Genomic DNA, 14,769 nt, shown 5'->3' on the forward strand with positions numbered 1-14,769 from the left:
AAGTGAAAGTGAAGTCGCTCAGTCGTGCCGACTCTTAGCGACCCCATGGACTGCAGCCTACCAGGCTCCTCCGTCCATGGGATTTTCCAGGCAAGAGTACTGGAGTGGGGTGCCATTGCCTTCTCCGCTGCATATCTGAGGTTATTGATATTTCTCCTGGCAATCTTGATTCCAGCTTGTGCTTCTTCCAGCCCAACATTTCTCATGATGTACTCTGTATATAAATTAAACAAGCAAAGTGACAATATACAGCCCTGATGTACTCCTTTCCCGATTTGGAACCAGTGTGTTGTTCCGTGTCCAGTTCTAACTGTTGCTTCCCAGTTGATGGCAATTGAGTAACTGGGGTTTTTGTTTGTTTAAAAAAATTTTAAGACCTTTATTTTTATTTTTTAAAGATTATTTTATTTATTTTTTAATTTTTATTTTTTGGCTGCACCACACAGCATGTGGAATCGAACCCATGCACCCTGCACTGGAAGCAGAGAGTCTTAACCACTGGACCACCAGGGAAGTCTGTTAAATTTTTACTTATTATATGTTTTATTTTTGGCTGTGCTGAGTCTTTGTTGCTGCCCAAAGGCTTTCCCTAGCTGCGGCGAGCTGGGGCTACTTCTAGTTGCAGTGCACGAGCTTCTCATTGCAGTGACTTCTCTTGTTGTGGAGCACAGGCTCTCAGGTGCTCCGACTTCTGTAGTCATGGTGCACGGGCTTAGTTGCCTGAAGCATGTGGAATCTTCCCAGACCAGTGATCAACCAGTGTCCCCTGAATTACAAGGCAGATTCTTAACCACTGGTCCACCAGAGAGTCCTGATTGATGGTAATTGTTGAACCTGGGTGATGGGTACATACTCTAGGGTAAGTGAGCAGTGCTGTGCACCTTTTACAGGTGAGAAAGCATCGCTGAGACATCCCAAGAACCATGGAGTAAAGGTTCTCTGGGCTGACTCCATCATGCTCTACAGACCCTTTAGGGCAGGACAGACCAGAGAAGATCTTTAGGGCCTTGCTAACGAGTTTGGACTTTATTCTGAGTTCAGCACTTCAGTCCCCCTTTACTGTGTGTATCTCGCACCTTGGAAGGGCCTGTGGTCCTGTCTCCTTCCTGGCAGGTGTACCAGTCAGAACTCTTTCAGGTGTAAATGCCAGAAATCCAACTCAAATGCACTGACTTAATTGGGAAAGGGAACGTATAAAAGGTTAAGGGATTCAGGCACAGCTTGATCCAGTTACTCAAATGATGTCTAGAATATGTCTGTTCATATCTTGCATCTGCAGTCCTCTGTGTGGGCTCACTTTTCCTACATGCCAGGTCATATTATTAAGCACTTGCTATACTTTGGATGAGGTACAGAAGGCTTTCTGTTCTCATAATGTCATGAGGTGGGTCAGACGCTGTTTCAGATGGAGAAACTGAGGTTGTTAGGGAAACTGAGGAGGTTAAGGAATCTGTCCAAGGTCACTCAGGAGGTGTGACACCCGGGAGTCAAACCCATAAAACATCTGATTCTGGAGTGGCCTTTCCTGACCTTCACATGGCAACCTCCATGACACAGTCTCTGAACTGTGGGAGGATGGGAATGAACCCCTTCCTCTTGAGTCTCAAGTCCAGGCTCGGGCCTCTCCTTAGCTCTTGGAACTGTTATTTGTGCCTCTCCTTCCAGTGGGCTGAGCTCTTTGGGGCAGGAATTCTGACTCTTTCACCTCTAACGCCAAATTATGTCATTTGCCCCCGGAAGGCAGGCAGGGCGGGGGTGCTCCTACGTGAAGACACACCCAGAGAGGTTAAGTGACTCTCCCAAGGGCACCCATTTGTACATGTAGGGGCCTGGAGAGACCCCAGGTCTCCTGGGTGCAGGTGGACACAAGATTCCTCCTCCTCCTTTCCCCGCCCTCCGCACCCCCCTCCCCCATATACTTGTTCCCTGACCGGAGGTGGGGAGAGAGATGGTAACACAGCCTTCGATGGGGATGGGGGCCTATACTAAGGCCCATTTTGAGGGGACTGATGGGCCATTTTATGAATGCCAGGGAAAGGATGGCGAGTAGGCTGGGGGTGGGCTGGAGAAGGGAAGAAGGAACAGGTTATTTTTGCATTTTTGACATTAAAAAAGTGCAGATTAGATTCTCAGCGACTGGCCAGCAGCATCTGTTTGGGTTTGGAATTGGCAGCTGAGGCGCTGAGCTCCGCGGCGGGAAGGGAGGGGAGGCTGCGGGCTGGTGGGCGAGGCGGCGCCTCGGCGGAGGGAAGGGCTCTCCCCTTTAAGAGCTCCGCCCAAAGGGGCGCTGCCACCCCTCAGGAGGCGGGCGCCGCCGCTTCTCATTCATTGTCTTGACAAGAGCATCCTCCGCGGACGGTCTCAGGCTCCGCCGGCTCCTTCCTCCTCCTCCTCCTCCTCGCCCTTCTCAGTCTGGGGGTCGCTCATCTCTCAGCCGCAGGTAAGGCTGGAGCCCGGCGACCGGGGCTCGGCGTCGCTGCCCTGGGCCACCTGTGGGGCAGGCGAGAGCTTGGCAGAAGCCGGCCGTGGGGGTGGACAGACTGTCAGAGCCGCTGGCTCTGAGGTGGGGACGGGGCCCGTCCACGCCTCGGGTGGAGGGACTCGCCTGAGCGTGTGGGTGCGCGTGGGAGGGTCCACCCGTGTGTCCCAGAGCTCCGTGAGGGGGCGAGGGTGAGGGACCACGCAGCCAAGATGGAGGTGGGGGAGCCCGGGGTCAGGACATGTGCCGGCCGGCCTCTCCCCAGAATGGGAGTCTTTGGGGTGGTAGTGGAGGGCAGGGTGGGGTGAGCCTAGTAGCTGCCCTGAGCTTGGAGACAGGAAGGGGTTGAGAGCAAAACAAGAAAAGGCCAAGTTCCCCTTTCCGTGGTTTCCGGGGCCTGGTACCTGCGGTGGGGGAGGAGGCAGGGTGGGGCGTTGGCTTCCTGTCTCCCAGCCTCCAATTTGGGGCTCCCCTGTTCCCAGACCCAGGCTTCCCTCCTGAACGGGTCCCCTGCCCCCAGACAGCTCCTCCTCTCACAGGCGCCTCATCTGCTTTCTGGACAGGTGGACCCACAAGCCTCCTTCAGAGTCCCAGGGTGGGTGAGGGTGGCGGGAAACCCAAGGGAGAAGGGCTAGGCATGAGGGAGAAGGTGGAGGAGAGGCCGTGGGGCCCCCACACCAAGCTGGAAGGCGATGCTCTGGGGCCCCAGCATGGGGCCTGGAGCCTGGGGAGCCAGAGGCAGGTCCCTCGGCTCTGCTCGCTGTCCGCCCAGCCGTGGGGGAAAACCATTCTCACTGGACCTCCGAGAAGTGAGCACCAGCCGCTCCCTTCCTGTGGATGGCTTTAGTGGGGTGGAGAAGGCGCTGAAGGGCACCTGCTCAAGTGGAGGCGAGAAGCTGAGGTGTGAGGAGGAGGAGATGCTGGGACCCGAGAGCCATCTGCCTGCTTCTGGTGCCCAGAGACCTGCCGGGGAAGCCCTCCGGCCACGGGGGACGTGCCTCCCAGGCAAATCCACATGCCACTTCCCTCCGTATGTCCAGCCTGGGCCTGGAGGCGGGGAGGGCCCCTGCCTTTAGGCGGCTCCTCATGTGGGTATGAGGGTGTGAGGTCTGGACGCTGAGGCTGAGTGCACCCTCCAAGCTGTTGCCCTGAGGCCCCGGAGGGTGGCCTGTCAGAGAGGATGGGCCCTGTGTCTGTCAGCCAGTCCGTGGTCAAGTTGGCACTAGGTGCTACCCCTCACCCCAGGCTCTGCTGTGGAGGCCGAGGGTACAGAAGCCAGGCCTGGGACGGGTTGAGAAGGTGGGCCTTGCAGGTCAGCCAGGGATGAGGAGAGGTGGGCAAGGCGTGTATGAGGGTAGCCGGATGTCAGTGACAGAGGAGAGCGGCAGGGAAGTTAGCTGAGACCATGGCCACCAGACTGAGGGGTGGGTGTCCTGGGAGAGATGGGGGCCACTGGAAGGTCAGAGTTGACCTGAGGGGAGAAAAGTCATTCACCCCTCTTTCACCAGGATGAGCCGGCAGGTGGTCCGTTCCAGCAAGTTCCGCCACGTGTTTGGACAGCCAGCCAAGGCCGACCAGTGCTATGAGGATGTGCGTGTCTCACAGAACACCTGGGATAGTGGCTTCTGTGCTGTCAACCCCAAATTCGTGGCCCTCATCTGTGAGGCCAGCGGTGGAGGGGCCTTTCTGGTGCTGCCCCTGGGCAAGGTGAGCCCCTGGACAGCGGTCCTCCTCCTAAGGGGGCCTCAGGTCATCTAGTGGCCCCCTGGGAGTCCCGATGAGGTGACTGTCACCAAGCCATCCCGGGCCGCAGTGTTGTCCTCTGCAAAACTGGGTTGAGCCACATGAACCTTACACTTCCTCCAGCGCCTACATGCAGTGCTCGGATGGAGGTGAAGCTCAGGGTTGGGGGTGACACGGGAAGTGTCAAATAGCAAGTCCTGCAGACCCGGGGTTGGCCCTCCCAAGTCTCAGCCTGAGGCTTTCTCCTGCACAGAAAGGCCTGGGATGGGGTCTGGGCAGGCTCAGCAGTGCTCTTAGGGTTTGGAGGGACCTCTTTGAGCCCCTGGGAACCCAGCGAGCTCAGTGGCTCCCAGCTCACAGGCAGAGATGAGGTAAGAGACCCTCTCCCCTCCCCTAACCCTAGCCTCCCTCAAATCCTGCCCTCCCTGCTGTCTGTGGACCCCCCCACACACACTCCCGTGCTCTTGAGGGGTGAGACAGGAAGGGGAGATGGGCCCTCAGTTGTTACCTTAAAAGGGCCGATGGAAACATAGAGAAGAGGAAGTGGTTGTCGGAGTAAGAGCTGGGCCTGCTCTTCAAACAGGAAACCCTGCTGTAGCAGCCGTCCCCGGAAGCAGCCATTTCAGACCCGTTATAACAGACTTCCCCATCCTTGTCCTTTCGGGGGGACCTGTCCCCACAGCCCCATCATTCACACGCTTCCCTGGGGAACCCCAGCCCCGATACAACCACCCCCTCAGCCCGTCTCACGCCGGGGGCCCTGGCCTGTCGTGGCATGGAAGCCTCGCTTGGGGAAGCTGGGGTGGGGGTGGGGGTAGGGGTACCAGGCCCCAGGACACGGATGAGAAGCTGAGATGGAGATGGAAGGAACTTGGCCAGGGTCTGATAGAAGGGCAGGACCAAGCCCGCACGTCCATCCTGCGCTACTTGTGGCCAGCCCTCTGAGTTGCCCAGACAGCTCTGAGACTGGGGCAGAGCCCCAAACCCTCCCAACCTAGGCCCCTCTCCGCCTCCCAGGGGCCCCGCAACTTTCCCCTCTGTGCCTCTCTGAAGGGGCGTGGGGAGGTGGGATTGGGTTTGGAGGGCCAGAGCACCTCCCTCAGAGGCGCTGCTGTGTCCTCTAGACTGGCCGTGTAGACAAGAATGTGCCTGTAGTCTGTGGCCACACGGCCCCCGTGCTGGACATTGCCTGGTGCCCACACAATGATAACGTCATTGCCAGTGGCTCCGAGGACTGCTCTGTCATGGTGAGTGTGGGGGGACCCAGGGGCCAGGAGGGGGCTCAGGCACTGGAGCTGATGTTGGACACCCCCAACACTCACTCACTTGCCCGTCCTCTGCAGGTGTGGGAGATCCCCGACGGGGGCCTGACGCTGCCCCTGCGGGAGCCTGTTGTCACCCTGGAAGGCCATACCAAGCGCGTGGGCATCGTGGCCTGGCATCCCACGGCCCAGAACGTGCTGCTCAGTGCAGGTGCCAAGGGGGAGATGCGGGGAGGGCTGGTCGCCTGACAGTGAGGGTGGGAGGCTCCTGGCTTCTGACACTGGGGACATCGCCAGGTTGCGACAATGTGATCCTGGTGTGGGACGTGGGCACGGGTGCGGCTGTGCTGACGCTGGGCTCGGACGTGCACCCGGACACCATCTACAGCGTGGACTGGAGCCGAGATGGCGCCCTCATCTGTACCTCCTGCCGTGACAAGCGAGTCCGCATCATTGAGCCCCGAAAAGGGACCATAGTAGCTGTGAGTTGCCTTGACCTTTGACCCTGGGAGCTTGAACCCCATCCCCCCACCCCCAATGAGGCCCCCTTAGATGCCGCCCTCTCCAGCTCCCAGCTGGGGCCTGGCCCTTAAGAGGGTGTGTGCGGATGCCTGACCAGTCCCCTCCCTTTCCTTCCAGGAGAAAGACCGTCCCCATGAGGGGACCCGGCCCGTGCGTGCCGTGTTTGTATCCAATGGAAAGATCCTGACCACGGGCTTCAGCCGCATGAGCGAGCGGCAGGTGGCACTGTGGGACACGGTGAGTGCCGGGCAGGAACCAGGTTTAGTCCCCCCCTGCCCCACTATGTGCCTGGCTGGAAGGGCAGGGCCTCAGTTTACCCACCATGAGATGGGGGTTTCCGCTGGTTGGTCTCTAAGCCCTGGTCCCCACTCCTCCAGTGATGGAGGCCTGACATGGCCCAGCTCATGGTTATCTCCCGTCCATCTCTACAGAAGCACCTGGAGGAGCCGCTGTCCCTGCAGGAACTGGACACAAGCAGTGGTGTCCTGCTGCCCTTCTTCGATCCTGACACCAACATCGTCTACCTCTGTGGCAAGGTGGCCCCATTGGGCAGGGGGTCGGGGGAGCAAGGTGGGCAGGGGAACTTAGAAAGGACCACAGCTGGAGGCATCTGCTGGTGTTGACCCTCCCTTGCACCTACCACCTGCAGGGGGACAGCTCTATCCGGTACTTCGAGATCACCTCTGAGGCCCCGTTCCTGCACTATCTCTCCATGTTCAGTTCCAAGGAGTCCCAGCGTGGAATGGGCTACATGCCTAAACGTGGTCTGGAGGTGAACAAGTGTGAGATTGCCAGGTGACTGCCCCTGCCCCTGAACTGAGCATGCTCCTTGGGCAGCGCTGACTCCACGCTGACCTTTAGTCCCAGCCACGCTGTGGGCACTGCTCACCTTCCCATTTTCACAGATTCTACAAGCTGCACGAGCGGAGGTGTGAACCCATTGCCATGACGGTGCCTAGAAAGGTGATGCCCCCAGGTCCCTCCTCAGGCTCTCAGAGTAGCCAGGTGGTGGTGTGGCCTGAACACTCTCTTAACCAGTGCTGGCCTTGCCCCACAGTCGGACCTGTTCCAGGAAGACCTGTACCCGCCCACTGCAGGGCCTGACGCTGCCCTCACGGCTGAGGAGTGGCTGGGCGGTCGAGATGCTGGGCCCCTCCTCATCTCCCTCAAGGATGGCTACATGCCCCCCAAGAGCCGGGAGCTGAGAGTCAACCGGGGCCTGGACACTGGGCGCAAGAGAACAGCACCTGAGGCCAGTGGTGCTCCCAGCTCGGTGAGAGGCAGATGGGAGCCCGGGAACCAGGGCAGGAAGGTGGGGTAGGGCAGGGGCTGCTACTGATGTGGTCACTGACCCAGTGGAAAGAGGCTGGCGTTTGGGGGCAGGCCACACACACAATATTGGGGATCCTTTGGTGGCTGGGAGTGGATAATCCTGAGGCTTCAGAAAACAGGTTCCAGACTTATAGGCCTGCAGTACTCTGGATGAGGGACAGGGGCCCAAGCCCTGGGGGCTCGTGGGAGGAGGCCTAGTGGCCCAGGAGGGGCTGGGGCTAATGTTGCCTGGGGTCCCCCAGGATGCCATATCCCGGCTGGAGGAGGAGATGAGGAAGCTTCAGGCCACGGTGCAGGAGCTGCAGAAGCGCTTGGATAGGCTGGAGGAGACAGTCCAGGCCAAGTAGAGGACCACCAGCTGGGGCCAATGGCATCGCCTCCCTCCCTTCCACTCCCACTCCTCAGGCCACAATGGCAGATAAGAAAATAATAATAAAATGGCTTTATTTTCTGGTACCTCGCAGACTCTGATGACTGGTCATGGGGATGCTGGGTCTGCTGAACTGACCTGCCCTTGTGCTTCCCTCTCTGTAGCCTTGATGAGCCTGACCCCCTGGCAGGGGCTGGAGCGATGCCTCTATATAACCCTAGACCCGTGGTTCCTGAACTTTTTGGCACGAGGGACTGGTTTCATGGAAGACAATTTTTCCATGGATCAGGGAGGTGGGGGTGGGCTGGGGGATGGTTCAGGCATGATTCAAGTGCGTTCTATTTAGTGTGCACTTTATTTCTAATATTATTACATCAGCTCCATCCCAGTTCATCAGGCATTAGATCCCGGGGGCTGAGAATCCCCACCCTCTGCAGATAGGAATAGGCCTTTGCGTGGCAGGGGGGAGCTACCCTGTGCTGATAAGGGTGGGGAGCCTGCTCTGTTTTCCAGCTGGTATGTCTGAGCTGCTCAGGGCTCTAGCCTGGATAGAGCCTCAGCCATTCTCATGTTTACTCCCCAGTCTGCCTTTGCTAGTCAGCCACAACATCAGCTGTCCTGACCCTGCTGCTTGTGGGGGAAATGGAACAACCAGTGCTTACACGACAGCTGGTAAGCTGTAGGCCCAAGGGGTCAAAATAGGGGTCCTTTTGTAGGGAGGAAGCTTAGAATCAAAACAGTGGGCCCGACCTTAGTTTACAAGTGAGGAAACTGAGGGGCAGAGCAGGAGACGGCAGATCCTGAGTTATGACGCAGTCTTCCCGTCCAGTTCAGAGCCTTTCCTGCACCGTGCGGCTGCCGCTTGAGCCTTGTCGGTGGCTTCTGCCTGGGCCTGGCCTCTATAAGAGGGACCTGTATTGGCAGGCAGTGCAGAGGGGGTTGGGGGAGGGGGGGTTGGAAGTAGGTTTTCAATGGCCACTTAGCAAGTGACCCCCTGAGCTGGGACACAGGGCTATCGAGGATGGGTGTCCTGGCCACAGCAGGGCTTCGTTCACCTGTGCAGGGACCAGCAAGGAAGAAATGTCCCATGTGAACCCCTACTCCCCTTGGGCTTGCCATACAAATGTCCCTGTCTGCTCACTTGGGCCTCAATCTCTATGTAAGCCATGTGACCCTGGGCAAGTCCCTTCTCTCCAGGCCTCCGTTGCTCATCTATAGAAAGGGGAGGGATTCTGCCACAGCTCTGTGAACACGGGGGGTGGATCCAATCAGGGATGTGGCATAGAGAGAAGCAGACCATCTGGAGCTGGAGCCTGAGCCTAACCCTCCCACCCCCACCCCGCCAACACACACACAATGCGATGTTGGGCCCTCCCAGTGAAGACTTGCAAGCAGTTGCTAGTTCTCCTGGCCCAGAGAAACTGAAAAAAAAAAAAGTTCAGGAAAAGATCGCTGGAACTCAGAAAGGTTAGCCCCTACTCACCATGACTCCTAGCTCCCTCTGACAGAAGAGAGGGAGGTGGGGGGTGGGGGTGTGTGACAGTAATTTAGGGGCCAAGAAACTGGCCTTGAAAACAGAGGAACAGGGTGGGTGGGATGGTTGAAACCCACAATTTCTCTCCCCTAAAGAGCCCTGGCCCCAATTAGGACACTTGCTATTCCTCTTGGGTCTTGGGGACCTTGTCTGTATAAGGCCTAGGCAACCCTGTCACCCGTGTTGACACCAGGGCATCACCAAGCCCAATTGTGTGGCTCTGGTGACCCTATTTTCCTGCTGTAACCCTACCCCTATGCCCAGCCCACCTCTCCATTCCAGAAAAACCTCACCCCGGGGGCAGCTGTGGCCACATCAAGCCCAGGACTAAAGGGTCACTAGACCTTCTCCAGGGGCCAGAAAACACCAGCATTCCAGGTGCTGGGAAGCCCCTGCTGGGAGACCAGGTCCCTGAGGCTGTGGAGGACTTGTAGGGGGCATGTAGAATCCTCTATTATGCTTTGACATTGGGGTGATATACTAGGAAGGAGAGGTTTGCAAGTTGCCCAGGGTCCTGAAACCTTGAGCACTTTCTCATCTGTGCATTTTGAAAGAGGACAGAACAGAACGCCCAGAAATGGTCAAAGAATGGGGAGTTGGGTGAGTATTGGAAGTACCCCAAGGAGTCCACCAAGGCCCACCCCGGAAGGGGCTTTAAAGACAGACGTTTCACTTTATAAGTGGGGACACAGAGGCCTATGTGTGGAGAGGACTTGTCCAAAGTAAAACAATGGAGAGTGGAGGGCTGGGAGAAGCCAGGCCCTAGACCCAGCCTCTGCACACCTCCCATACACAACACACTGACACGGAAGCTGGCCCTGATTCATAATTTAATAGGTGTGCAGGTCCGGGTCCCTTATTTCTGCTGCTCACGGGCCCACTGCTCTGGGGTCAGGGTTTTCTGCTCAAAAGCGTGAATGTGCAGGAGCTCTTCTGCTAGGCAAGTGTTCACAAGCCTGGGAGAGAGATGGGGTTAGAAATGGGTAGGCTGGGGCCTGGGTCGCAGTCCCCCAAGCTAGGGTCTGCCGGGAGACTGGAGGGGTCCCCAGGCTGTAGTCCCCGGGACCTGGGAACAAGAGAGGTAGAGGGCTTAAGTCTCAATAGTTGATGCTGGGGCCACGAAGTCGGGATCCCTGGGGTGGTGGTGTGGCGGGGGCCGCATGGATGGGAGTGAGAGTTAAGGTTTCGGGAAGCGGCCCGGGATGTGGTCCCAGAGCTGGGGCCGCGCTGAAGAAGGTGTTGCCGGAATCTCACCGGTGTCTCTGAAGCAGCGGTTTCCCCTCGAACTTGGCCGACACCACGAGGACTCGGAAGCTGGACGCGCAACGGTTGGGAGTCGTGTCCTCTACTTCCTATGGGGCAGAATGGCGTGGATGATGCCAAGTCCGCCCCCCCGAAGCCCTGTTCCCCTCGTTGGATGAGCCCAGGCCGCTCAACTCACCACATGCTCCGCTTCCAGGTCCCGCTGCAGCTTCTCCCGGAGGTACTCGGCACTGAGTTCCATCGTAGCAGCCCAGCGAGGGCGGCAGCCCACCGGGGATGGAACCCCAGCTATGATCCCAGCCACACTGCTTCCGCCCTTACTGGCGCCACTTCCACTGAAGCATCTACTTCCGCCCTTACTAAGACGTCCGTAAATCCAGCACTTCCGCCCTATCCCAAGCCCAGTTTTGCGACTGCCTTTGGTTTCCGCTCCTGTCAGAGTCTGAATGAGGCTCCAGCGGAGTCTAATCGGTACCTGCCGCTTGCACAGCAACCCGGGTTCTGTGCGCCGGTCTGGACACCTTAGCTCCAACTAGGAGAGGGTGCACGAGTTGGCGTTGCTGTGACTTCTAGGGCACCTCGGGATCGCTCCCAAGCGCTTTTTCTGAGACAAGCATCTTGCGGCCCTGGCAGCCCAGCCCTCCCCGGGTCACAGGCCACAACAATCGACCCCCAAATTGGCGATGGGCCCCGCAGGGGGCGCAGCGAGGTCCGGACGCTTCTTCGGCGTCTACCTGCTCTATTGTCTGAACCCTCGGCACCGGGGCCGCGTCTACGTGGGGTTCACCGTTAATCCTGCTCGTCGGGTGCAGCAGCACAACGGGGGCCGCAAAAAAGGCGGGGCCTGGCGGACCAGTGGGCGCGGGCCTTGGTAAGAGAAGGCGGGTCACGGTCAGGAGGAGGGCCTCCTCGCGGGGGCCGGCGGGGAGAGCCCGGCGGAGAGGGGCGGGGCCAGGCCTGCGGCAGTGGGCGGGGCCCGCGAGGGGGCAGGGCCGGGGCGGGAGTAACGGGGGCGGGCCTATCGCCCGGGAGGAGGAGCCCTGTGTGGGCCTGGGTCTCAGAGGACCGGGTGGGAAAGAGACTGATCCTAGGTTTGGTCAGGGACAGGGAGTTTGGTGAACAAGACTGGGTTGGAATAGAGAAAGGGAGAGGAAGGGAGAGGAACTGAGGAGAGCTGTTAAGCGCCTGTGACTAGAGGCGGGGCCTGAGGTTAGCAGGTGCGAGGGGCTGGCTGTACCTCCACGAAGGGGGCAGGGCCTCTTGGGCTAGGCGTGAAGCCGATGTGACCCCAGTCTCGGGGAGGCCAGGGGATTCGGTTTGACACGGGGTGGGGCGGGGGGCTCACGGATCTCGCACCCTCCTTCTCTTCCCTAGGGAGATGGTGCTCATCGTACACGGCTTCCCCTCTGCAGTGGCCGCCTTTAGGGTAAAAAGGAGTTGGGGGCAGCGGGAGGACCAGGGCTAAGGCTTAGGGCCCTCCCCGGGAAGCCCCCTTCCCCGGAGCGACCCCCTTCCCCAGGCGACTCCCTTCCCCCCGCGGACCCCTTCTTTGGCTGGTCCTGAAGCTCTGTACCCCCTCGCCTGCAGTTCGAGTGGGCCTGGCAGCACCCACAGGCCTCGCGCCGCTTGACGCACGTGGGTCGGCGCCTGCGCGGAGAGGCCACCTTCGCCTTCCACCTGCGCGTCCTGGCGCACATGCTGCGCGCGCCGCCCTGGGTGCGCCTCCCGCTCACCCTGCGCTGGCTGCGTGCTGACTTCCGCCAGGACCTCTGCCCACCGCCTCCACCTCACATGCCACTGGCCTTCGGGCCTCCGCCGCCCCGGGTCCCAGCCCCGAGGAGCCAGGCAGGTCCTTCCGACGACACGGGGTGCGAATCGGAGCAAGACGTCGACGTCCGCTGCACCCTGTGTGCACGCGCGCTCCAGGTAAGATGGGTCAGGGCAGTCTAGGGTTCAGAGGACTTAGGATCAAGGGACTGGGCCGTCCACTGACACCCTTTGGCCACTCTACCCCCATCTCTATCCATTTATTTATTTATTTATTTCCTTTTTGTCTGCGCTCAGTCTTCTTTTCTGACAATGGACTTTCTCTAGTTGCTCAGAGCGAGGGCTACTCTCTACTTGCCGCCCGGGCTTCTCACTGCCATGGCTTCTCTTGTGGAGCACAAGGTCGGGCTCCCCAGGCATGTAGGATTTTCCAGACGAGGGATCGAACCTGTGTCCCCTGCACTAGCAGGCGGGTTCTTAACTACTGGACCACCAGGGAAGTCCTGCTCCCATCTCTACAGTGGGAATAGTGCTTGCGGCTAGGGGCCTCCTCAGGGCCTTTGCCCTTCCCCTTGGACTGGAAGATTCTTCCCTAGACCCTCTATCTTAAGAAAATGCCACCTCTCCTCCGGTCAGCTCTTCTTTGGCTCTCCATCTAAAATTGCCTCTCTTTCTTGTACATCTCCCTGGCTTCCTTGAACGCCTGTTATTGTCTGACATATTGTATATTTTATTTACCTTATTATCAGTCTTTCCCACCCCCACTCGCATATTAAACTCGGCAGGGGCATTTAGTTCCTTTTCACTACGGTAGAACAGGGCCTGGTGCAGAGCAAGTGGCCAATAAATATTTAATAAATTAACTGAGATGGTGTGTTTGGCTTCTACTGACCTCTCAGTAAGTGTAAGTTGAGTTCTTGCCATTCAGGGATTAAGTGACCTGTCTGAGATCTGTCAACCTGTAAGGAACTCTAGGTCTGGCTGCCCTAGCCATGCTGTTACATAATCACTGCTAGCACTCAGAGAAAACTGGTCAGCTTAGTCCCTGTGGACCGGTATTTTAGCCTCTTGGTGCCTCAGTTTCTTTATCTATGTGCTATGTTTAGTCGCTCAGTGTGTCTGACTCTTGCAACTCTATGGACTGTAGCCCGCCAGGCTCCTCCGTCCATGGGGATTCTCCAGGTGAGAATACTGGAGTGGGCTGCCATGCCCTCCTCTGGGGGATCTTCCCAACCCAGAGACCAAACCCAGATCTCCTGCAATGCAGGTGGATTCTTTTCCATAAATGCAAATAATAGTAGCACATGCCTCATAAGGTTGTTTATGTAAAGCCCTTGGAACAGTGTGTGGGCCATAGATACTCTTCACCATTGTTAGCTGCATGATTACTCCCCGTTTTCTCTCTTACCTGCCTGCCACCTCTGACAGGATGAAGAGAGCCCCCTAAGTTGCCCGCACCCTGGCTGCTCCCTAAGGGCCCATGTGATCTGCCTGGCAGAGGAATTCCTGCAGGAGGACCCAGGGCAGCTTCTGCCTCTAGAGGGCGCATGCCCTGGGTGAGTCCCACATCCCTGCTCCAGCTTGGTTTAACTCCAGGAAGGCGGGAAGGGGGTGCCCAGTTGTCCAAGTCCAAGCCTGGGGTAGCCAAGCCCTTCTCTTGGCACCCAGGTCCTGGCCTGGAGGAGGCTTGTGATCCTGACTCTGTTTCCTATCAACCATACCCCCTGGTAGCTGTAAGAACTCACTTCTGTGGGGAGACCTGATCTGGCTGTGCCGGATGGGCACCGAGGAGGATGAGGAGGATGAGGAGGACTCGGAATTAGAAGAGGTGAGAGGTGGCTTGAACCCCAGCCTCTCTACCCCACCCTGTCTCCTGGGCAGCCTTTCACCAACCCTCTTGTCTCCACAGGAGCACTGGACTGACATGCTCGAGACCTGATTCTCAGCATCCTCAACCTCCACCTACTCCCTTTCTTTGCCACCCTCTGTGGCTCTGGCCAGTTTTTACTTGAATACAATAAAAAGTCTGAGTTCAGGGTACCTGCTGGTGTTTGTCGGGGGTGGGGAGCATGGGTAGGAGGCAGAGACCCTGCTGGTAACTGGGGCCTGAAGAGGACAGGGGAGCAGGGAGGGAGGCCGCTGGCCGCAGCATAGACCAGCCTCTGAAGTCACACTGTCCTTTGAGGGCTTAGGAGACTCACACCCTGGATGCAGAGCCCACTCAGCTCCAGTGCCCAGCTTGACTCTGGTGATGCTGGTGGTTTAGTCGCTAAGTCGTGTCTGACTCTTGCAATCCCATGGACTGTAGACCGCCAGGCTCCTCTGTCCATCAGTTTTCCCAGGCAAGAATACAGGAGGGGGTTGCCATTTCCTTCTCCAGAGGATCTTCCTGACCCAGGGGTTGAACCTGGTTCTCCTGCATTGCACGTGGGTTCTTTACTGTCTGAGCCAGCAGGGAAGACTCTGGACTTTAATCCAAATAGTAAGAACAAAGGCT

General features: G+C 58.2%; 3 protein-coding genes across 11 annotated transcripts; 2 read left to right on the forward strand and 1 right to left on the reverse strand.

Annotated features, from left to right (window-relative positions):
- Nucleotides 1–2,292: 2,292 nt before the first annotated feature.
- CORO1A (coronin 1A) lies at nt 2,293–7,794 on the forward strand. Of its 4 annotated transcripts, none has more exons than XM_081553195.1 (11): nt 2,293–2,440; nt 3,988–4,186; nt 5,347–5,469; nt 5,566–5,695; nt 5,782–5,966; nt 6,124–6,243; nt 6,438–6,542; nt 6,656–6,801; nt 6,912–6,969; nt 7,064–7,279; nt 7,581–7,794. In XM_081553195.1, exons 2-11 carry the CDS (start codon nt 3,989–3,991, stop codon nt 7,683–7,685), a joined length of 1,386 nt encoding a protein of 461 aa, XP_081409321.1. In that variant the 5' UTR covers nt 2,293–2,440; nt 3,988; the 3' UTR covers nt 7,686–7,794. The 4 variants fall into 4 exon arrangements, with proteins under 4 accessions (XP_081409321.1, XP_081409320.1, XP_081409323.1 ...); XM_081553194.1 differs by lacking the exon at nt 2,293–2,440 and adding an exon at nt 2,961–3,509; XM_081553197.1 differs by lacking the exon at nt 2,293–2,440 and adding an exon at nt 2,961–3,074.
- Nucleotides 7,795–10,055: 2,261 nt separating this feature from the next.
- BOLA2B (bolA family member 2B) lies at nt 10,056–12,090 on the reverse strand. 2 transcript variants are annotated; one of them, XM_081553213.1, is made up of 4 exons: nt 11,862–12,090; nt 10,684–11,372; nt 10,497–10,594; nt 10,056–10,198 (listed from the first exon to the last, which is right to left on the reverse strand). In XM_081553213.1, the coding sequence occupies exons 2-4, from the start codon at nt 10,744–10,746 to the stop codon at nt 10,099–10,101; spliced, it is 261 nt and encodes an 86-aa protein (XP_081409339.1). In that variant the 5' UTR covers nt 10,747–11,372; nt 11,862–12,090; the 3' UTR covers nt 10,056–10,098. The 2 variants fall into 2 exon arrangements, with proteins under 2 accessions (XP_081409339.1, XP_081409340.1); XM_081553214.1 differs by lacking the exon at nt 11,862–12,090 and having other exon boundaries at nt 10,497–10,556; nt 10,684–11,350.
- Nucleotides 10,934–14,312, forward strand: SLX1A (structure-specific endonuclease subunit SLX1A). Of its 5 annotated transcripts, none has more exons than XR_014072298.1 (6): nt 10,934–11,376; nt 11,880–11,931; nt 12,093–12,431; nt 13,701–13,828; nt 13,941–14,100; nt 14,182–14,312. XR_014072298.1 is itself a non-coding variant. In XM_081553209.1 (6 exons), the coding sequence occupies exons 1-6, from the start codon at nt 11,189–11,191 to the stop codon at nt 14,209–14,211; spliced, it is 834 nt and encodes a 277-aa protein (XP_081409335.1). In that variant the 5' UTR covers nt 10,934–11,188; the 3' UTR covers nt 14,212–14,312. The 5 variants fall into 5 exon arrangements, 4 of the variants coding, with proteins under 4 accessions (XP_081409335.1, XP_081409336.1, XP_081409337.1 ...); XM_081553209.1 differs by having other exon boundaries at nt 14,004–14,100; XM_081553210.1 differs by having other exon boundaries at nt 12,099–12,431; nt 14,004–14,100.
- Nucleotides 14,313–14,769: the final 457 nt, after the last annotated feature.

This window comes from Giraffa tippelskirchi, chromosome 13 (assembly GCF_054371585.1).
Source record: "Giraffa tippelskirchi isolate mGirTip1 chromosome 13, T2T-mGirTip1v1.2.pri, whole genome shotgun sequence".
Classification (NCBI taxonomy): domain Eukaryota; kingdom Metazoa; phylum Chordata; class Mammalia; order Artiodactyla; family Giraffidae; genus Giraffa; species Giraffa tippelskirchi.